This window comes from Syngnathoides biaculeatus, chromosome 13 (assembly GCF_019802595.1).
Source record: "Syngnathoides biaculeatus isolate LvHL_M chromosome 13, ASM1980259v1, whole genome shotgun sequence".
Classification (NCBI taxonomy): domain Eukaryota; kingdom Metazoa; phylum Chordata; class Actinopteri; order Syngnathiformes; family Syngnathidae; genus Syngnathoides; species Syngnathoides biaculeatus.
In genome coordinates, this window is record NC_084652.1 from 2,295,711 (window position 1) to 2,319,098 (window position 23,388).

The following is a 23,388-nucleotide window of genomic DNA, read 5'->3' on the forward strand; positions in this document are numbered from 1 at the left end:
CAAATGTACTTTTGTAGTCCATTTTGGCACATAATCTAATTATTGTGTAATGTTTATTTTTCCTGTGAAGTTTGGAATTCGACCAAAATGATTGAGGAATAAAATAGTCAATTTAGTATAAAATTAATATACAAATGGTAGAGGTGGGAATGAACGACAGAGCGAACGATTTGCGACTTTTGTTACTTAACATTTTTTTTAGTTAATATTGTGTCAAGATATCAAAACGGGGCATTGTATGTCATTGTCAGTAAAACAATATTTTGATTTGATTACCCCAAGATATTTTTACATTTTTAAGTTTTACCTCAGTGCATGAGTTAAATAAAGACCCCCCTCCCCTCCTCCTTTTTTTTTTTTTTTTTTTTAGTCCAAGTATCTGTACTTGTACTTAACTACTGGTCTTAAGTACTTTCCGCTACACTACAGAACCAGTCCCCAGTACCCGCTTGTTCGGAACCCGGGAGCAAACTTGCAGCACGCGCGTCGCGTGTCTCGGAACGTTTCCACCTGCGGCGGGTGGTCACGTGACAGGCTGGACTCGGGCGAGTATCTGAGCGCGTCAATGGCGCAGCCCACCCGAACCACGACGACGCGCCTCAGGAGATGAGGAAGCGCGCAGTCGGGACGTGCAGTGTGGAACATGGGGAGAGGGACGACGGGAGTTCACCTCCTCGCACTTTTCGTCTCCATTAGTCTTTGCAGGTGCTCGCGCGCGCAAGAAGCGTTCGGTGGACTCGCCGGTTTTAGTCTGAGTCCTCCGTACTTCAACCTGGCTCACGGATCGAGGATTTCCGCCACAGCAACCTGCGGGGAGGATGAGTCCGGGAGACCGAGAGATGATTTGTACTGTAAACTCGTCGGGGGGCCGACGGCCGGACACCTCACGCAAAATATTCGGGTAAGTTCGGAATGTTTCCTGTTCGTACACAAGTTTTGTAATCCCAGAAGTCCTTGGGAGTTCCACTGCATTGTTTGTTGAAGGAAACAGCCTTGAGCAGTACAAGTGGAAAGGGCTCCATATCACTTTTGGGAATAATAACCGGAGCAGTGCCACAATGAAGCATTTCACAACGGCAGCATTTCTATAGGAGTCCGGTTCTTTCCCTTAAAACTGAAACCGAATCTCATACGTAATACATAATTTTGATCCGCTTTTGTTGTTGTTGCTCATTTCTTTCGGATTCATCGCCTAAATGTAAAAAAAAAATAAAAAAAAAAATGCTGCAATGAACTTCAAGTAGAATTCCGTGACTCATTTGAACTCTGGCTGCAATTAATTTTGTGCGTTCCATAGTGGGCCTCACAGTCCTGAGGACCGGGGTTCAAATCCCGGTCCCGCCTTTGTGGAGTTTGCATGTTCTCCTTGTGCCTGCGTGGGTTTTTCTCCAGCCACTCCGGTTTCCTCCCACATCCCCAAAACATGCATTCATTGGCGACTAAATTGCCCCTAGGTGTGATTGTGAGTGCGACTGCTGTCTGCGATTGGCCTGCGACCAGTCCAGGGTGTACACCGCCTCTGGCCCAAAGATAGGTTCCAACACACCCGGGACCCGCATGAGGAGATGTGTTACAGAAAATGGACGGATTTTAAGATTGGTCCTCGGACAGCGGACGAGTGGTCTGCACGTCCTGACCACAGTTGAAAGCTTCCACGTGCGACTTGAGCCTCTGTGAGTGGAGATTTCCTGTTCCTTGGATTTTCTCCGGGTATTCCTGCTTCCTCCCACGTCCCCCCCCCCAAAAAAAAAACATTCACGATTTACTGAAGACCAGTACAGGGAGTACCCAGCCGCTCGCCCAAAGTCAGCCGTGATCAACTCCACCCGACCTCGTGACCTCAATGCGGACCATCGAAAATTGCTCGTGGGCCTGAAACGTGTGCCGCGCGATGAACGGGGGTTCGCCGTATCGCAAAAAATACAAGTGGAGGTTTTTCCTTCGTAGACGGCGGCCACAATCGGTCGAGAAACACCCCCCAGGCGACCATTTTCGCAAATGCGGTGAACTGTGTTCTGTTTGTCTCGCCCACCATTGTTGAGGCTGTGCTTCTTCTGAAAGCGGGCCAAAGACCAACATCCGTCTTAGCTTGACGATCGATCGCAGCACGAGAATCCTTTTGAAGTTCTTGCGGTGACGAAAGATGCGCTCTCACGCAGGGCCAGTTCTGCGACTACTGCAACGCCGGCGACCCGAGCAAAGCCCACCCGGTGGGCCACGCCGTGGACGGCACGGAGCGCTGGTGGCAGAGCCCGCCTCTCTCCAAGGGGCTCGGCTACAACGAGGTCAACCTCACCCTGGACTTCGGTCAGGTAAGATGACCGTCAGTCTCTCCGCCGATTGGTCATTTTGCAATATCTCGATCAGCTTCGACCGTCCCGTTGCTTTGATCATCAGCGTTTCAACATGCTGGCAAAATGAATTTAATCCGCACTGTTTTTATGGCACACGGGCCGAGGGTGTCGTGCTTGTGGTATTTGTCGTCGTCGGCCCTGGCGGTGGCAAATCATGTGAGCAATGCTTTTGAACGCGTGCCAAGATTCGGGTTCACGCTCCCGCGACTGGCAGAAATGTTGCCGTCTTGACCTGCGGATCCCGTGGCGGGAGTCGGGCTTGCGACCTGTAAAAGTTGCCATTTTACTTCTCTGCGAGGAAAGACAGGAATTCTCTCGCTCGGGATCAAGAATACGAAGGATTTGAAGACTGTTTTTGACTCACGGTGCCACACAACGAGAGCTGGCTTTTCTGTTTCCATGCTTAAGCTAAGCAGAGACCCGCGCATAGCTAAATATAATACGGCTACATGTGCGCCGACGCGAGTTTAATGTGGTAATGCCCCCCGTGTATTTCCGAGCGTTACGTTGTATTACGCTGAGCTATTATGAGCGTGGCGCGATCGCTCTGATTGTGACTACCCAGCTACCCGACAACTTGTTTCGCCCTCACCGGCACCGCTGCCACACAAACACATACTGTAAATACACCCATGCACACACACACACACACACACACACATTTTGCCGTAGCAGCGTCAATTATTGCAAGCATTTCTATAAAAATTATTCGCCTTCCTTTGTTGGATTTTTTTATTTGCAGCCATTTTTAAACAAATTTTGCAAATACGGTACAGCCTCTGTTCTCCACCGTAATCCGTCCCAGAAGGCACTTCGAGAAGTGATTTGTTCAAAAACCGAATCGATATTTCCCATTAGAATTAATGGAAAAAGAAATAATCCGTTCCAAGTCTAAAAAAAAAATTGGCTTTTTAAAGCATTTTTTAAGCTTTTCCCGATAATAAACGGCATAGTAGGAATACATGTATAGTTTAAATACTTTATATAATAAAATGATTTAAGAAATAGATTTAATTTTTGCTCAAAATGTATGCTTTAGTAGTAGACTAGGCTAGGCTGGGAGTGCATTGCCGTATCTGTAGCGACTCGGCTTCCAGCCTGTAAACTTTTTGTTTTATTAACAAAAGTGCAGAATCACTTCAAACAATAATGAGGGGGAAAAAAAAGCACAAAAAATATTTTTACACAAAGTAACATACAAAAACACGAACTCGTAACTCAAGTTAACAAAGTTTTTGAAACAAAACAAAAATGCAGAAATGCTAAAGGAACAGAGCATTATTAAATTTCACAAGACTACTGTATCAAATGTCTTGGGTGGGGGTGACTCGCCCCCTGGAAGTTCTTTTCGTTTCACAAAGAACTTATCCCGTGTCACTTGTTTGGAACCAGGATTGGGGTTTAATAGTACTCAGTAGGAAGAAAAAAACAGTCAGTAAATGTAGCTACCGGGACCCCTTCTGTGTACAGAGGCTGCGTTATACGCAATAACAAAGCGCGTCGTGGGTCAGCGGGTCGGGCCACGCGTGTTATGCGAGTTCCAGATTTTGTCGGGGGCGTTCGAGTACCAATTTTTGTTCGAAAACAGAAGGAAAAAAAAAAAAATCTCGTGAATTTTTGTTTGAAAACAGATTTGTTTAAAAACGGAGACGTTCGAGAACCGAATATTCACTGTATATGAATCACCAAAATAAAAAACCCAACATCCTATTTTGACGTTGGTCATACATTTTAAAGGAGAGGAGGATTGTAAAATTGAGTTTTTATTTGCTTGCATACTCATAATTTGGCATCTGAAGTCTCTGCTCATCCACATGTGAAACTAAAGAACCAAGGAGGGACTTTTTGTGTTCGGTGACGTATCCATGCGCCACATACACACAGCGTAGTGTATGAATTACTGCTTCCCTGAGTAAAAATGCTTTTAGTGTCTATTTCACCACTCACTTGTTGAAGTAGTGAAGGCAGCAGTATATGAGTATACAGTCGCTCATTTGTACGAGACAGGCAACGGCCCCTAAAATGGGCTCATATCAGCAAATTAAGAATTGGGATGGATGTGCAAAGTGTACAGTAAGTACTTCGTGATCCTCAGTGCATTATTATTATTATTATTTTCTTTGTTTTTTTGCTCCTGGCTGCCCCACCAGTCGGGAACTTAAAAGCATCAAATGAACTCATTTACAGCATGTATCGAGTCCTAGCTTGCCCTGGTCCACCAATGTCATTTGACGTTAGCACGGCCATGACGGAGATCATATTCTTCTATATCTTTATCGTCAAATCGATAATGACAATATCAATCACTCACATTCGAAAATTGTACGGGTATGGTCAGTCATGCCGGCAGATATAAAGCTACTGGTGTGGTCCACCAGCCATGCCCGCAGATATAAAGTTGCCGGTCTGTGTTCTGTTTGTAATTATGAGTGTACCCCTTTAAGAGCGGAGGGGGGGCGGTGTCGGGTACACTAGGAAGTCAGGAAGACGTCAGGCTGTGGTTCTCTGCGCTGGATCGTTTTTCATGTGCGCTGAGAGTGCGAGACAAGTGCGCAATTGCGCAGTGGCGCAGCTTAGAGGGAACATCGGTCAAGACTACACAAAATAAGCGACGTTTTTCAACATCTATGTATTTCTACTCGTAACAAATTTTACGCGCGTGATTTGACGCGCCCGTCAAATCGCAGCAGCTGCGATATTAAGGTCAAATAACTCCTGAATACGAATCAACGGTGCCTTTGTGGACACTACGAAAGAAAACACACATTGTAAAGGCTAATTTACACAGTCGGTATGTGATTTGATATGTGGGCCAGAAGCGTCTGAATGAGTTCTGCGGTTTCTTTCGAGGCCCGTGCAGGTGGCTTTTCTATACCGCTGCCAGCAGATCAATTAGATAACGGCGCCGTTGATGTGTACGTTGAGGTTCAAAGTGTGCTTTTCTTTCCTTTTTTCTTTTGTTTTTTTTTTTTTCCAAAGACGCCATTTCCGCTGAGCCTTTGAAACAAAAGATTTGATGGTCTACCAAGTGTAAATCAACACGTTATTTGAGAAACAACTATTTCCGAAAGTGTGTTTTGCTGGTGTGGCGCTCCCTCAGCCGCCACTACAACTAAAGAGGTGAAGCCCGCGCAAACTTGACTGGGATTACTACACGCAGAAGTATGATCAAACTTTTTCCGTACATCTTACGTCCGCTGTCCGACATTTAAAAGATTTTAAAGTGACGAATACGTCTGAAGCCCGGCAGGAACATCGGCCGAAGTAACAGTGCGCAGCTCCCAATGAAAACGGCCAGAACACATTGATGTGTGTACCTAACAGAGTACACTAATAAATAGTAATGCACTTACTGTATGCCGATTGCATTGTCATTTATCTATGCCTAAAAATGTACACATTTCTGCCTACAAGAACTGCAGTTTCAACTTGGGCTATTCAGCAAAAGTTAATTTAAGATCATTTCTTAGTGTCTTAGTAAATGTTGGAATATATTATCAGTCACCGTGATTTGACAGGCGCATATGCGCCCGTGCGCCATCGCACTCGCAAATCTGCACAGTCGAGCACAAAAAAAAAAAAAAAATCCATCGTGGATTTTTCTTAGCCGCTTATACTCACAAAGGGTCGCGGGGAGTGCTGGAGGCTATCCCAGCTGTCAACGGTCACGCGCGTAAAATTTGTTAGGAGTAGAAATGTATCGATATTGAAAGACATCGCTTATTTTGTGTAGTCTTGACCAATGTTCCCTCTAAGCTGCGCCACTGCGCAATTGCGCACTTGGCGCACACGAAAACAGATCCAGCCCAGTTAACCACAGCCTGACATCTTTTTTTTTTTTTTTTTTTTTAACATTGAAACACAACGAGCTGCTGCTCAGCCTACTTTTACTTCCTTGTTTACCTGACACCGCCACCCTCCGCTCTTAAAGGGGTACACTCGTAATTACAAACAGAGCACACGCCCGCAACTTTATATCTGCGGGCATGACTGGTGGACCATACCTATAACTTTATATCTGCGGGCATGACTGGTGGACCACACCCGTAACGTTATATCTGCGGGCATGACTGACCACACCCTTACATTTTCAAATGTGACTGACTGTATTATTGATTAAAACAACAACAACAATGGAAGTTACTCAACAGTACTCAGTAGTTGAGTAGTTTCTTCACTTCCTGTAGAGTAATTATTTGAGGGACTACATGTTGCTTTTGCTTGAGTCACAATTTTCTAACGTAAGAGTTGCTTGCTCTTGCTTGTGCCGAATATTTGTCTGAAGCCCACCCGCCTTCGCGGCCCACACCAAAATACGCACTTGTTTTTCCGGGAACCCTACGCAGCCGCGGCGAAACAATCCGCGAGCGGCATCCGTCGTTGCCGCAAACACGGACGTCCCATATCAGGCGTCCAGTCCCTCCATTTTTCTCGGGACTTTATTTTAAGAGGCCTGCATACGCCCGCGCTTATCTGTCTGAGTGAGCCGAGCACGCGGGGCAAACATAGCGGGGCTTTAGTGCCGTCTGCGGTTCTTGCGACGAGCCGGAGCTCGTTCTGGTGCAGGTGAAGCTGCCGTTGAAGGACTGTTGGACTTTAGCGCCTTTCCTACCGCCTTATAATCAGGACAGCATTTTGCAGGGCTTATAAATAACTTACCGGTCACACTTGTTGGCTGTTTAATGATTAATGAACTCTTGTAAATGGCTTACGGCACTTGAAGAATCGGCTCGCTATGTAGCGAGCGGTCGCCGCTGCCAACGCATCATCGCTATTTATTGTAATAAATCTCTAATCCAGCTGTCAGCATGAGCTTCTACCATTTATAACTAACAAAGGGGCCAAAGCGCTGTTGCTAAATGTGGACTCACTATTTGGCAGGAAGGCGGTCGCTCCTGCCGATCTGATCTCATGACGTGTGGCTCTTTATCGAGCCACAGCAACGGCTCACTTAATTAATAACCAAAGTATGAACAATTTAGGACCTTTCGGTTGCGGGGCTGGTGTTGTATAGCGCTACCATTATTATTATTATTATTTTTTAGTTGATCGTCAATCATCAGATGATCAGTTGATTATCAATTCATTTACAGTATTGGCATTTTTATGACAATAAATTCATGATCTTTGAATTGGAATATTACCCATTATTACCCACAATATTACCCGGTGTAAAGCTACACCACACTGACGGGATACAGAAAATAAGTATTTGAGCACCTACTATATTGCAAGTTCTCCCACTTAGAAATCATGGAGGGGTCTGAAATTTTCACCGTGAGTGCACGTCCGCTGTGAGAGAGATAATCTAAAAAAAAAAAAAAAAAAACGGAAATCACAATATATTATTTTTTAACGATGCAAATTTGAGACCCCTCTGTGATTTCTAAGCGAGAGAACTTGCAATATAGCAGGTTGTTGAAATACATATTTTCTTCACCGTAGATCGTTAAATCATTGGAGGTATGTCCATTGTGTTATGTTTATGTATTATTCCATATTTATGTTCCATTTTGCCACTGACCAGTGTTGTCGCTTGCGTAAATGTTTTTGTGCAAATTCGCTATCTGTGCAGTTTCCAAGAAGCTAAGCACAGGACGATTTGATATTAGACGTTTTAAATGGCAGCGGAATTAGACAGCCTCCAAAAATCTGTCCGCAATCGACTCAATTTTAAATAAAAACGCGGCACTTACACCTGCAGTGGGAATCCGGCCGAGCTCGTAGCGAGCGTGGGCGCATTGTAGCGTTTTTCCGTCATATTGACGGTTTCTTGTGAGCAGGGTCTTGTTGACATTGTTGTCACGTTTGTGACATTTTTCCCCAACGTTGGACTCAACCTTCCCCTAAGTCAGGGCCGTCGCGGGCCACGTTTTACTTGCGGTTCCCCTCAAAGGGCCCTTCTGACTGTGAAACTATTAAAAAAAAAAAAAACTTTAACCGCCTCTTCATATTTACGTATGACATTTATGAACTCACTATTGTTGTTTGGTAACACAAAAAAGCTTCGTGATATCTCAACATTACCATTTATTATATGACAATTTTCAATTTTGGTACAGATTTGAGCAAAAATCATGAAAGTTGATCCATATGATTTGCACCAGGTAGAAGCACCTGTGGAATACATATTGCAAATGGAAAAAAAAATCAATAGAGCTGGTGAAAATATGCATAGTCAATTTGGTATTTTACACCAGGGGTGTCATATTCATTTTTCTCACGGGCCACATCGCAGTTCCAGTTCCCCTCAGAAGCCTGTTAGAAATATTTAATCATCTCGTCATATTGACGTCATCAATTTACAAACTAGTTTTGAAATCATAAATCAAGGGTGGTGCGTTCATGTTTGGTAGCACGTTATCATTTATGATATGACAATTTGAAGTTTTGGTCCACATTTTTACATGAATCACGGAAATTGATACTCTCGATTTGCCTCGGCGGGCCACGTAAGATCATGCGGCGGGCCGGATCTGGCCCCCCGCGCCTTGAGTTTGACACCTGTGCCCTAAGTGCATCCCATGTGGAGTTTTTGTCGCTTTCGTTGGACTGCAGAGCCTCCGGTTTGCTGGTAATTAAGGTTACCTTTTTCCTACCCCCCACCGGGAAGCGCTGATGTGGAGCGTGCTTGTTTTTCACTCGGTGGGAAAGAAGAGGTCGCTTCGGTTCAGGTAGAGGGAATGGCTTTGGGCCAGCTGAGTGAGCCGCTTTCAGGAATGCAATTTGGGGAGCAATTCTCCTCATTCAGGGCTCCACTTCACACCGCAGTTGCCGTGAACGTAATTTGCCGCCGTCGGCCCCTTTTGTGTCCTGATTGCGCGACGTCCTTTCCGTGCTTTCGGGCCGTTACAAAAGAAAAAATTACCTGACCCTTTTCTTACCCCACAAATACAGAGCTGATATATTTGGCGTGGAGATTTGAAAGAAGAAACAACCCCGCAGCACCTTATAGACACAGTTCCAAGTAGGAATGCATAGGTATTGAAAGACGTCGCTTATTTTGTGTGTTCTTGACCAATGTTCCCTCTAAGCTGCGCAATTGCGCACTCGTCGCACACGAAAACCCATCCAGCGCAGTGAACCACAGCCTGACATCTTTTTTTTTTTTTATTGTATTTATTCCTTTTTTTAAAACACGGAAGCACTCGGTCTGTAACAATGAGCTGCTCCTCAGCCTACTTGTACTTCCTACTTTACCTGACACCGCCACCCTCCACTCTTAAAAGTGTACACTCATAATTACAAACAGAACAGACGCCCGCAATCTTATATCTGCGGGCATGACTGACCACGCCCGTACATTTTTCAAATGTGAGTGACTGTTAGTGATTGAAATTGTAGAGCTAAATACATTTATTAGACCGACTCCCATCAGTACACCAGCCAGCAACAGCAAATGCTTTAATTTGGACTCTTATCAGTTTCAGACAGCTCACAGCCAATTATGAACAGGAATGTGGAATTCCGACCCAAATTCCCCTTTTTAGACTCAAATTGGAACTGGTGAGTTCCTCCAAGAAGTCAGAAATGTATCAATCGTAGCACTCGACCACAAGGATTATTATTATTATTGTCATCTTTATTACTATCATCATTATTAGCTCCGATTCCTTTTTGTGGTCTTGGTGCTTTTCAGATCTGCACTTGTTGCCAGGATAAATTTGTAGGAAAGACCAACAAAAGCACTTCTTTTGCTGATTCTATGGTAACATTTGCGTAGGGGAAGGACAAAAAGTGTTGCTATGAACACAAAGACATAAAGTTTGGAAATGAACTAAAACACTATCAAATCATTTTTGATATAAAGGACATTAATTTGCAATTATATCCCAACTGAGGAAAAAACAACAACACAAGACCAACCCTAATGAGGTCAAGTACTATTAAAAATGGATGCACGAATCATACAACATCGCGGGGAAGTCATTTTTTTCACAAGATTGATTGCCGGACTGTCCGGAACGTGTCGCGCCTCTCTCCTAAAGTCGGCTGCTGCAATTGATTCTGGCTCACCCTAGTGAGGATGAGCAGTATAGAAAGCGCACGGGTGGTTGATATTGCCACTTTCTACTTTGCTGGAACTTCGCCAATTATTATTATTGAGTATTGTATCTTTCTGAGACATGTCCCACTGCAACCACACGGCTTGTGTTCATGCGGCGACCCCCGAGACGGGTCCCTCGTGCCCCGGTGATGTAAGCGGCCGTCTTTAGCTCGGCTTCCAGGGGCGCCGGGCCAACGTGGCAGATATTTACTACGTTTGTTTGTTAACGGCCGGCTGGGAAAATGCATCACCGGCGACTGCGCGTCTTCCGAAATCTGCTGCTCCATTGTGGCAAAGTGCTAATGCGCTAATGTGGAATCTTTGCATCTTTTTCCAGGCCTCCATACAATAAATTCTTTGTGCTTTTAGGAATCGTTGGCTGGTTTCTATGACGTGCTTGTATAATGACGCATTTGTTCTCCGTCTGTAACGGGCTTTTTATATCAAAAAAAAAAAAAAAAGCATCATTATGTGTCGTTATGAACGTGTGTCATTTGATTCAGAGATGATTTGAAATATAGTAGATGCAGATCTTTTTGATGAGACAAAGGGTGATTGTATTCCAACGCACGCATGCTGTGATGATTGTCATGTCATGTCATCATCCAAGCTGCTTATCCTCACAAGGGTTGCGGGAAAGCTGTAACCTAGCCCGGCTAGCTTCGGGCGAAAGGCAGACGAAACCATGAACCGGTCGCCGGTCAGTCACAGGGCAGATATCGACAGCGTCACTGAGCGGGAATCGATCCCACGCTGCCCGGAACCAAAAGCAGGCGTGTGTACCACTGCGCCATCACTGTTGCGACGATTGTGTCTCTTTTGAAATATGACGTAGGGATAAAATTACAAAACATTTCAACCGAACTTCTGCAACGAGACAGTGACAATCTTATCGAGATCCATATCTGCAGTATTTATTTCCGTTTCTCTCGCCCATGACCGCAGCGCTCTGCTGACAGTTTGCCCAACTGTCTAATTCCGCAATGGAGTCATGGAGAAAAATACACCCGCCCAACGCCGTCCAGCTGTCGCGCGCACGCAACCAGTCGCGCTGATGCATTGTCGCCGCGAGGACTCCGCCGGGCCTGATCCGCCGCCGCCTCCTCTTTGAATGGCATTCCTCTGCCGTCACATCAGACTCTGAGGACTTGTACGTGTCAGGCAGTCCAAGTAGACTTAGTCCTCATGCATCTGTTGTGCCCGTGCTGTGGCTTCTTGACTACTTCGTCGCGAGTGGAGCTAGAAAAGATGCAGAAACAGTGGCAAGACAATCCGTGACACTTGTTCCCATTTCATTTTGGAAACTATTTCCCCATCGGAAATCACGACAGTACAATTAAGTCGTTATTTGCAAATTTTCTCTTTGTGTCAGGTTGACACAGCTTTTTGCTTAGTCAGCAACGTTTTGCTGTGATATAGCATCCCGTGATAGCCAGGCTGACGCAACCACGACATTTAAAGCACAATTTCCCAAGGAAGGAAGACAAGAGGAAACTGTACTCGCGAGGAGAACGTGGGATGTGTCTCTTTGGCAATCTCCAACCCGTTCTGAGCACATTTCCACGAATCCTCCTTTTTATTCCTTAGCGCGGTCCACATCACAGCAAAGCAAACGTGACAAACAAAGCAACTGTGACAAAAATATGTCAACGTCTTCGTCATCTTCTCGAGATCGTCAGTCTTTACGTCGACTGCTGCGTCCTTGTCTGGTGTTTCCGCGGCACCCGATGTAACTTGATTGCATCACATCATAGCAAAAGTTTCCATGGCTCCCAACGGGCCTCTTGATTGCATCACATTTAGCAAAGAAGCATTAAAAACAACCAAGAGAGCCAATATGAGAGATCCAACTTTATATCCAATTAATCCAAGTCTTTGTCAGTCACAATTTTGCCTATTTGCAGATGTTTTTGTCACCTATCGGCTAGGCTGTTCTTTGCAAAACCCATTTATGATGCCCAGAGAAAACTCACACAGCCCCGGGGTGAACACACAAAGTCCACTCAGGCAGCACCGAGATTTGATCCGCGGTCCCCAGAACTGTGAGGCTGACAATCTAACCCAGCGGTGTCAAACTCATTTCTCTCGTGGGTCACGTTGGAGTTCAGGGTTCTCCTCAGTGGGCGGGTTTGACTGTGAAACAATAAAAATGTTTAATCATTTCATCATGTTTACATATTGAATTTATGAACCAGAATCAGAAATCAAGGCTAATGTGTTTTTCAACTATTCATGTTTGCTAAGACAAAAATGCTTGTATTATCTCAACCTGATCATTTATGATATATAACAGTTTGAAATTTTGGTACAGATTTTTACAAGAATCCTGGAAATGGAAACTCTATATTTGGGTTCGTGGGCCACAGAAGATCACGTGGTGGGCCGGATCTGGCCCCCGGGCCTTGACTTTGACACCTGCGCTCCAACCAGTCGTCCACTGTTGTGTAACCAAACTAAAATAATGGAAAAAAAATCATGGGAACAAGGAATTGTAACCGTGACATTTTATCGGTATTGCTGCAAATGAAACGTGGCATTAAATAGGTTGACAAGCTTGTAAAGAAAAGCACTTCAAAGTCGCTCCGCCCTCCCAACTTGTGAGCGATGGCAGCAGGCTTAATGTGCACGAGGCTGCGTCGAAACAGGTCAGCCCTGCCCAACTGTTTAACGCGCACGTGCATCTCGGGTTCCTGACCCCCCCCCCCCCCACCCCATAAAAATGGGTCATATACAACATTTAAAGCTTCCAGACAACCTTTAACCTCTTGACAGGTCGGGACAAAACGAGCCCCCGCTCACCCCCCCCAAGTCAACATTTTCTCTTCCTTGTAAGTGTAAAGCTTCGTACGCTGTCACAACATTCCCAGAGTGGTCGCCCCCCCCGACATGCCAAGTGTATATTTGCGTTATCGTTTGTGAATAATCGAGCACCGACAGCTCACGGCCTGTTTATGTGCTGCGATAAACGAGCGCCCCCGAGGTGTGAAGTTCGGCGTGCCGGCTCCTCCTGCCTCGCTCGCTGACCTCCAAAATAACTCTTGAGTGCACTTTAATCATCTGGGAATGAGAATGACACACAGATATGCTCAAATATTTCAAAGGGATATCAAAGGTATGTCAGATACGTCAGCTGTTGCTCTGCATCACATCAGCAATTAATCATGTAGGTTAGGTTCGCATGAAATGACAGTAAAGCTGTTAGGATTCTTACTTGGTATAATAATCTTCCGAGATACCATAAATGGTGTCATTGCAGCATTATCGTCATCGTTTTATGACCTACACCGAGCGTGAAACTGCCGGTTGTAAAATGTCATTCTTTTCAGTTTGGTTGAGAATCCGAGTAAAGTTGTGGACACGTTTTTTTTTCATCATGAAAGTCCACTTTCATGGTGGCCAAGTAGTGCAGGAACCACACAGATTTAGCGTATCGCTAAAGCTCCAGACGTGTTGTGTCATCATGTAGCGAGAACATATCATTTTTAGCATGTATTCAGAGCTTTACCCCTTAAACCGAACTCTATTAATTACAATTACCTTATTTCGTTATCAGTTCTTGAGTAGCCTTGCTAAAAATGTTGTCTTTCTACTGATGTATTGTTCTCTACTAAGAAATTAAGTCGGGTTTGATTCCCCCACAGACAAAAATATAGAAGGGTCTACCTGGTGGCACTTCCAGGATCAGTTGTCAAAAAATAGAGGATAGAAATTTGGTGTTGTGTTGATAGTACTTGGTGGATACCAGGTGGTGGTCCTTAGTGGAAGCTTGTCTAGAAATAGACTCACTACCCCTTACCCTAACCTTTCCCTAACCATAATTTTACTTACCTGTATCCCGAGCCCTAAATCCTAACCTTAACTTACCGTTTTCCGATCCCCTGTCCCTCAACCCTATCCTTACCCGAAGTCCACTTACCTTTTTCCCGATCCCGTTACCCTAACCCTAATCCCGACCTTGAATCCATTTACCCTTTTCCTGATTCTCTTTCCCTCATCTTAGTTCTATTTTGGAGGTTGGACGGGAAAAAATGGCAATTCTGGAAGTTGGATGGAATGCATAAGTTGGAACATTGGCTACACAAATTCTTAAAAGCATACTTACTTGTTTAAATTTAACGAATGTGTCTTTTTTGTTTTTTCTCTCATACATCTTTTGGACATCGAGGGGTCAACATGCACTGGGGAGAGTAAGCAGCGCCTGATGAAGGCTTAACCAGCCGAAACGCTTACTTGCTGGGAACAATTAAATGGGGGTGGGATTCGATGTTATTGAATTTATCAATTCTTTAATTATATAATTAATTATTTATAAAACGAAACTTTGCCAAGCTACTTACTAAACTAAACTATACAATTGAATATGCCTAAATTTGGAGGTCAGTCCGAATAGAAATCGAATTAAACGGGTAGAAGTGAGGCACACATAATTTGGTTAATTGGACATGTCTAAATTTGGTAAATTTAATTAATTAATTGATGGGGAGGGGCAATGTTCTATTTTGTTTTGTTGGATGGGTTTTTTTTTATTGTTTTGGGGACTTTCTGAGTCTCATAGAGGGAGGGGATCATCCTCAAGCACCTAACCCACATCGTTAAAGCCATTTAAACAGGTAAAAACACCGTTGACGAATTTGAAAACACGCAAAAAATTGCAAGCTCATGACAGAAAATACTGTACCCCTACCTGTGGGGACGTGTGAGTGCCTGCTTGTGAACCGTGGCTGACAGCAGCTCTTTTGTCAGCGTGTCCATTGTGTCGTGCGTTACGGTTGTGAAATATCTATCGCTGGCTGTTGCTCTGCTTTCTCACGCGAGTGTAACAAACCAACATGCCCAACGCACCGCGACTCGAATGAAAAAGGAATACCAAGTGGTCCATACATAAGCCACACCTGTGTAAAAGCTGCATTGAAACACAAGATATTTACAAAGAAAGACGGTACACAGAGTTTTCAAAGTTTTGATACCTTAGCTTAGCTCAACATAGCAAAAAAAAAAATATATATATACCGGTAAAAATCACTGGAAGCACAGTACTAACACTAGCGCAGCACTAACAGGGCCAGTTAAAAAAAAAAAACATACCGGTAAAAGTCACTTCCTCAGCACATATATTCCACCAATCTTACCTTTTCTGTTTGAGTGCTCCCTCGCGGCGGTTAGAAAAAAATGCACAAATTAGCCGCATCACCGCATTTTTTCCACACGCTTTCAACCCTGCGGTTTATGCGGTGATGCGGCTAATTTGTGCATTTTTTTTTCTAACGGCCGCAAGGGGGCACTCTAGCGGAAAATGTAAGAGTGAGACCGGTGGAATGTATGTTCCGATGAAGTGACTTTTACCGGTCCGGGCCTGTTAGTGCTGCGCAAGCGTGTTATTGCTGTGTCTTAGTGATTTTCACAGTTTTTTTTTAAAGCGTTAAACTCTCTGTGTACCGTCTTTCTTTGTAAATATCTCGTGTTTCAATGCGGCTTTTACACGGGTGCGGCTTATGTGTGTACCAAATGGTATTTCCTTTACAAATGTACTTGGTGAGGCTTATAAGCAGGTGCGCTCTGTAGGCCGGAAATTGCGGTTACTTTACTGAGTTTTTCGCTGGACTTAATAGTGGCCAGTTTTTCGAATACTAGCTGCACGAAGTGTTGTCATATCTTGCGAAGCACCTTGCAACATTAATCATACAAATCTAACGACACAACTCAACACGATCGATGAAGCAACATCTGCACTAGCTGGGGACGAATTAATCCGAAATAAAGGACTTGGACCTGCAGTGTGAATCTGTTGTAGTTTAACAGAGTGAAGCGTTTTTGGGAAGGTCTTTTCTTTTTTTCAACCTCACTTGACCTCCCGCCACGCTGGGAGTGCCCCCCCCCCCCCCACGAGCTAATCGGGGAAAAAACTCCGTCCGCGCAACAGGATGGGCAAACAGACGAGCGCAGACAAACTTTAGATCTGAAAATAGAAGCGGAGCTTTGAAGGGGGGCTACCCAACCGGCATCGGGAAAAGTTTCAGAGGGGGCCACTCGGGGTGGGTCAGAGACGTGCCGGCTGGCACGCGGCTCCGTCTGAAATTCCGAGCGTAGCGCCACATTCCCGCCGGCTCCTAATGCCCCCGTCCAGCCAGCCGTAACTCACGCCGGTGAAAATCTCCTCTGCGCGACGGATTAAGATGTAAACCACAAGTCCGGGCTCCAGAGTCTCATCGGCGTCCTTTAATCAACGCGGTTCTGTTTAGGTTGCGCTGCATTAGAGCTCGGCAGAATTTACGCGTCCAGCCTCACGCGGAAACTCGTAAATAGGCAAACCGAGGCCGTGTTGTTGATGCCGGTGACTTTGCGAGGAATCTTTCAGGATAAGAGGCAACCCTGATGTGACATCGCCTGCTTTCATTTCCGTCCCGCTGACTGTGCTCGGCCAGTCTAAACACGCATTTTTGAAACAAAGCCGGAGCCCGCGTGTCTTTCGAAGTCAGTCTGATGTGGACAAAAGTATGGCGACTCGCACTTTATCAATTAATGAATCCATCAATTAGGATGAGATCGAATGTTACATCCTCATCTTTCCAAGACCCTTTGGACAAATCTACGCTTCTGGTTCCGGGAAGGTCCTTTCCTGCTCTTCACAAACTTATGGTTGGATGGTTAAGAATTGCATCAAACATCTTTGGGGTGGAGGAAAACTCATTGGGAGTCAATTGGCCCAAGGTACTTCCAATTTGCTGGAAAGCGTTGGCCTCACAGTTTGGAGAACCAGGCCTGGATCCCAGCCCTCCCTGTGTGGACTTTGCATGTTCTCCCGGTGCCTGCGTGGGTTTCCTCCCACATCCCAAAAACATGCATTCATTGGAGACTCTAAATTGCCCCTAGGTCTGATTTGTGAGTGATGCTGTTTTGTCTCGATATGCTCCTGCGATTGGCTGGCAACCGGTTCAGGTGTACCCCCCCACCCCTTCTTTCCCGTTGACAGCTGGGATAAGCTCCAGCACTCCCCGCGACCCTTGTGAGGATAAGCGGCTAAGAAAATGGATGGCTGCAGCTTGTATAAAGTTGCTCTCGATGAAGGAAAGTAAACGCGCAAGTCCTTCAGATATTCAGAACTCGGAAAAATCTCCACCGCAAGAATCCGCAAATGGCGATGGCAGTGGTAGTAAGCAAGCGTTACAATCCGACAACTCCATTTTGTCACTGCTGTACATATTTATCATCAGCTGCGTTTATAATTGCCAGCAGGTGCGCTGCAGCAAGCTCCGCCCTTTGCGAAGAAACGGTGAGACAAAAACTGGAAACTGTTTTAGAGACGCGACGGCAGTTGTAATAAGCAGCACATACAGCGATTGTATTTATTTTTGTACCCCGAAAGTGAAAGAAACAAACAAAAAGCATTTTCAGGGTTGGTTACACCCTCCAAAAAAGAAAAAAAACAAACAAACAAAAGGAAAATGTTATTTTTAAAAAATGGTGCTACGCTTGCCTGACTTTGGCGCAGGCAGCGTCGGATAAAATCCCCCTCAGTGAATGTGACGATATGCGCCCTGCGACTGATTAGTGACCAGTTCGGGGTGTAGTCTGTCCATCACCCAATTTTAGCCCCGGGAAAGCCTATGGCACTCCCGCAGCCCTTGTGAGGATAAGCAGCTTGGACAATGGATGAATGGGGGAAAAAAACCCAAAAGTTAAAAATGAATATTTTTTTTAAAACTAATTAAGACGGTCAAGAAAAAGGGTGTCTGAAGTGCACTGCAGATTTTGATTCCTGGGGTGTTTTGACAAACGCAATTTCAAGACGGCATGAAGCCACCTGGAAAGAGTTTGAAAGTAGCTCTCCTTCAAAACAAACAAAAACCCGCCTGCTGGGTTTTTCATCAAAGCGCCGACGGATGCGCGACGAGTGCGGGCCTGCCCCCGGACGCACCGAGAATGATCTTCCGAACAAACGTCTCCAAATAAAGCAGCACGCGATATTCCGGCTTGAGCCCGACGGCGCCGCCGTGGCGTACGTGTGAAATATCGATTTGGGACGGTGTCGTGACATCAAAGATCTACTCGAGTACCCCAGCCGGCGGTCAAGTGTCGGTGACGTTTTCCAGTCGGGACCGGAAGATCCACGCGGGGTCTGGAACAAAGACGGCTTTGACGAGTTAGCGGCGGATCGCGCCGAGCCGATGCCGCCTGCTCGTCGACGGCGCCCCGCAGACCAAATAGAAATCTCCGCTTTGCCAGAAACAATCGCAGACATAATGTCTGCTTTTGATGAGGCGCAGCGATAAAAGCCTTCAGGCTGCAGATCATGTGGGCTGGAGTTGAACTTTTTGGGGAATCTGCTGCTTTTATTGACTCACCAAAGACACTTTTGTCCACATGTTGTCAAAAACCATAAAGAGAAAATCAAAACGCTTACCAGTGAATCCTCAATCGTTACCCGCTGACCGATTAAAAACGTACACGTTAATTTTCACCATTTTTTTCAATTTTTGTCTCGTTTTAGCTATTTCATGTCGCGTACGTCATCATAAAGTTTGCAAATTCCCCGCGACCCGACCTGTGGGTGCTGGAACGCTCCGTGGACAACGGGAGGACCTTCGACGCCTGGCAGTATTTTGCGCGTAAGTAAATGTACCAGCAACCGCAATCAGTAAAAAAAAAAAAAAATAATAATAATAATAACATTGTTTGTCCGCACAAAGAGTCAAAGCGCGAGTGCATCGAAAGGTTCGGAAAGCAACCAAACGCTCGACTCGTCAACGACGACGATCAGCTCTGCGTCACGGACTATTCCAGAATCGTCCCTTTGGAGAACGGAGAGGTGAACCGTCGTCGCCGAAGAAAATCGAGCTTTACTGTACCGCTTTTTTTTTTTTGGGGGGGGGGGGGGGTGCAAAAGTGCTGAAAAACAAAACCTTTTGCAGATCGTGGTGTCCTTGATCAACGGTCGCCCAGGCGCCCGCGACTTCACCCGCTCGCCCGTGCTGCAGAGCTTCACCAGGGCCACCAACGTGCGGCTGCGGTTCCTGCGCACCAACACCCTGCTGGGTCACCTCATCTCCAAGGCCCAGCGAGACCCGACCGTCACGCGCAGGGTGAGTCCACGTTCGCGGCTCCACCCGCACGATCCCGTTGGGAACATTTTTGCATTCCGCCACGGTGGCCGGCGCCCGGGTTTTTCTACTGTCGAGTCCCAGTTGTGCATCATACAATATGGAAAGACATTTCTCGGAGATAATTGATGAAAAAATGTTGACATTTGACGTAACGAGGGATGATGTCAATCCAATGAGGTGTCCCAGTATGTTGCAGTGCAGTCATATTTTTTATGTACCGTAATTTCCGGCCTACGGAGCGCACCTGATTATAAGCCTCACCCAGTACATTTGTAAAGGAAATACCATTTGGTACATACATAAGCCGCATTGAAACATGATATTTACAAAGAAAGACGGTACACAGAACGAGTTCTCAAAGTTTTAATACCTTATCTTAGCTTAATATAGCAACAACACGGTAGCATGAGGAGGGCTGGTATGGGGGAAAAAAAAAAAACATACCAGTAAAAAAAGCCACAACACCTACACTGTAGCAACACAGTAGCACAGCGCTAACGCTACCGCAGCACTAACAGGCCCGGTTTTAAAAAAAAAAAAAAAAAAAAAAAAACATGCCGGTATAAATCACTTCCTCGGCACATATATTCCCCCGGTCTCACTCTTGCCTTTTCCGCTCGAGTGCCCCCTTGCAGCCATTAGAAGAAATGCACAAATCAGCCGCATCACCGCATAAGACGCAGGGTTGAAAGCGTGTGGAAAAAAGTCTTATAAGCCGGAAATTACGGCATTTGTTTTATTTTTACTTCTCTTATTTTTAAGTACTTACGTACGTAATTTCCGGCCTATGAGCTGCGACCTTTTTTCACACGTTCTCAACCCTGCGGTTTATGCGGTGATGGGGGTATTTTTTTGCCGCATGGGGGCTTTCGAGCGGAAAAGGTAAGAGTGAGACCGGTGGAATTTATGTGCCGAGGTAGTGACTTTTACCGGTCCGGCCCTGTTAGCGCCGCGCTAGCGTCTTATTGCTGCGTCTCAGTGATTTTAACTGTTATGTTTTTTATAACCGGCCTTGTTGGCGCGGCGCTAGCGTTACCGTTAGCATTAAACTCTGTGTACCGTCTTTTTTTGTAAATATCTCGCCTTTCAATGTGGGCACTTGCGGCTTACGTATGTACCAAATGGTATTTCCTTTACAAATGTACTGGGTGATGTTTATAACCAGGTGCGCTCTGCAGGCCGCGAATTACGGTACTTTACTGACTTTTTCGCTGCACTTAATAGTGGCCAGTTTTCGAATACCAGTCGCACTAAGTGTTGTCATATCTTGCGAAGCACCTCGCAACATGAATCATACAAATGTATCTAACGGAATAATCTTTATAACTTTTCTTTATTTTGCCACGCGGAGTTGAAATGAGTTACGTGTCGCCGGGTGTTGATGATTCTATCATGTTGCACTGAGTCAGCCCATAAAACTCAGCGCGTGGTCACGTCCTGCTGCCGAGCAACCGAGCCAGATGACTGAATTGTCGTATTTGTGTGCAGTACTACTACAGCATCAAAGACGTCAGCATCGGCGGGCGCTGCGTGTGTCACGGTCACGCTCGGGCGTGCGGGGCCGGCGGCGACCCGGAAAACCCAAACAAGTAAGTCATCCTTCGAAAATAACAAAATTGTTCACCCCTCAGCGCACTTCGGCCAGCTCTTCTGCCGAGCTCGTCGCACGTCAGCTTCCTTGCAGCGTTTATTCATTAACAGACGTTTTGTACAGACAGCGAAGGCATTCTTCGTGCCCGCTTTCCCAGGAGGTGCGATTACCTCATGTTTGTTTTACGGACGTCACAATGGTGAAAGACGCCATTGATAGCTGCCGCGATAACCGAGATTGGAAACAAATGCTGTCATGTCAATCACAAAGCGTTCCTTAAAGGTCAAGTGTCATGCCTATAAACATACGAAAATAGATGTTGCGATGAAAAATACATAGAACGTTATTCGCTTCAATGTCCATACGAAAAAATAAATGTCAGCGGAGAGGGCGTCATCCGTGCGCAAAGTTGCGGAAAGTCTCATTCGACATCCCAGTGGAAGCCGTTTTGCCTGCATCCGCTGTTCATGGAGTCACACCATGACATTCACCGTTGAAAACACCCGTGATGGGACACGGAAGCTCTTTTCTCAGAAGAGAACATCTCACAGTCGAGTGAAGTGACCGGGGCAATACTACCCTATCGTTTCGAGCCGTAGTTAGATGATATGCGGATCATTTCTAACTAACAGCAGACCCAGACTGTATGTATGAGCCAGCCTGGCTGAAGCCGTCCACCGCAGACGCAATCGAGTGAAGCGACAGGGGCAATATTACTCTATCGTTTCGAGCCACATTTAGATGATATGCGAATCACTTGTAACAACAGTCTCCCCGACAGTATGTATGAGCCAGCTCAGCCGAAGCCGTGCTCGGCGCCGACGGGTACATCGACACATTTAGCACCCCTGACTTACGTGCGCTGATCTTTTGTTACATTCTGAGAGGATTACGTCCCAACCCCCCCCAAACTATGATTTTTTTTTTTTTTTTAGTAACTGTATACACACTCACCTGTTATTTGGAACCCATGTGCTCTCGTCCTTTGCACCCGTGCAATCCATTTTTCACGACGAACCGGGTCTTTTGGAAACGTGTGAAGAGGGAATCCGACCTCCCGAGTGTTCCAACAATATCCAGCAATACAACGAGCCGGCATTTTGGCTAACACGAACGAACAAAGAGCTACGTTCCAGCAGGTAAAACTAGCAGAAACATGCAAGACCGCCTGAGTGGGCGTCTGCTCCTGACATCACTTCCTGCTTCTTCTCCAAATCAAATCCCTCGAGAGGATTTTCATGGCGGGAGTGCCAAAAAGCCATAAACGTCAAAATCATGTTGTGTGGTGAAAAAACGGATGGGTCCATTCCGGCTGTCTTTTTTTTTTTTTTTTCATTAATAACATACTAAAAATTATGCATTTCATGACAGTGGCACTTTAAAGTGATACTTTACAGCACAGGTGGCAAACTCAAGGCCCGGGCGCCGGACTCTGGCCCGCCACATGATTTTACGTGGCCCGCAAAGGCAAATCATCATCATAAATGATAACATTGAAATATTACAAGCATTTTTGTGGTACCAAACATGGACAATGGTTGAAAAAGCCATTTTCCTTGATATCTGATTCCAAATCTAGTTAATAAATTTCACGTGTAATATGATTAGGCGAACGTTTTTTATGGTTTCTCAGTCATAACGGCCCACTGACGGAAAATCGTAACGACAGTGTGGCCCGTGACAAAAATGAGTTTGACACCCCAGCTTTACAGAAACAAATTAGCGCTATTATTAGCTAGTCCTATTAGCGATTCGTCACTTTAAACTGCTCCCTTTGCACAATTGACACACTTGTATGTATGGATTTGACATCTTTCACGTCTTATAAGGAATATTTCCTATAAACAGAAATTTCTCTCGTTCTTCGTTCTTTTTGCGATTTTGTTCTTCGTTCTGATTGTCGTACCAGGGCAGCACCGAGTGCCGGAGAAAAATTCCTCGAGTGTTTTTACACACTTGGCCATTAAATCTGATTCTGATTACGATTTATTGTGCTGAACGAGCTAAAGCGGGATACACGTTAGCAATCCGTATAAAACGGTCGCTGCGCCAACATGACATCGACGTCGATTGCTCTCGATATTCACGTTGCGCTCTACGTTCCGTCTCCAGGCTGCAATGCGAGTGCCGGCACAACACCTGCGGGGAGTCGTGCGAGCGCTGCTGTCCGGGCTTCAGCCAGAAGCCGTGGCGCGCCGCCACCGCGGACAGCCCCGACGCGTGTCAGCGTAAGTGCGCGTCGTGCCGTCTGAGAGCGAAGTGCCCGCTCGCCGCCGCCGCCGCTGTCGACGCCCT

At 45.7% G+C, this 23,388-nt stretch overlaps 1 protein-coding gene across 8 annotated transcripts in view; it reads left to right on the plus strand.

Moving 5' to 3' along the window:
* Positions 1-429: 429 nt before the first annotated feature.
* Positions 430-23,388, plus strand: part of si:ch211-241e1.3 (laminin subunit alpha-3) — an 84,636-nt gene continuing 61,677 nt past the window's right edge. For 4 of the 8 annotated variants that reach the window (XM_061838559.1, XM_061838562.1, XM_061838563.1 and 1 more), the window contains exons 1-7: positions 430-901; positions 2,160-2,312; positions 18,890-19,007; positions 19,089-19,207; positions 19,311-19,481; positions 20,991-21,091; positions 23,206-23,321. In XM_061838559.1, coding sequence (XP_061694543.1) covers positions 644-901; positions 2,160-2,312; positions 18,890-19,007; positions 19,089-19,207; positions 19,311-19,481; positions 20,991-21,091; positions 23,206-23,321 — 1,036 coding nt within the window. In that variant the 5' untranslated portion in view covers positions 430-643. The remainder of the gene's footprint in view (positions 902-2,159; positions 2,313-18,889; positions 19,008-19,088; positions 19,208-19,310; positions 19,482-20,990; positions 21,092-23,205; positions 23,322-23,388) is intronic. The other 4 variants (XM_061838560.1, XM_061838564.1, XM_061838565.1 and 1 more) reach the window with 2 other exon arrangements.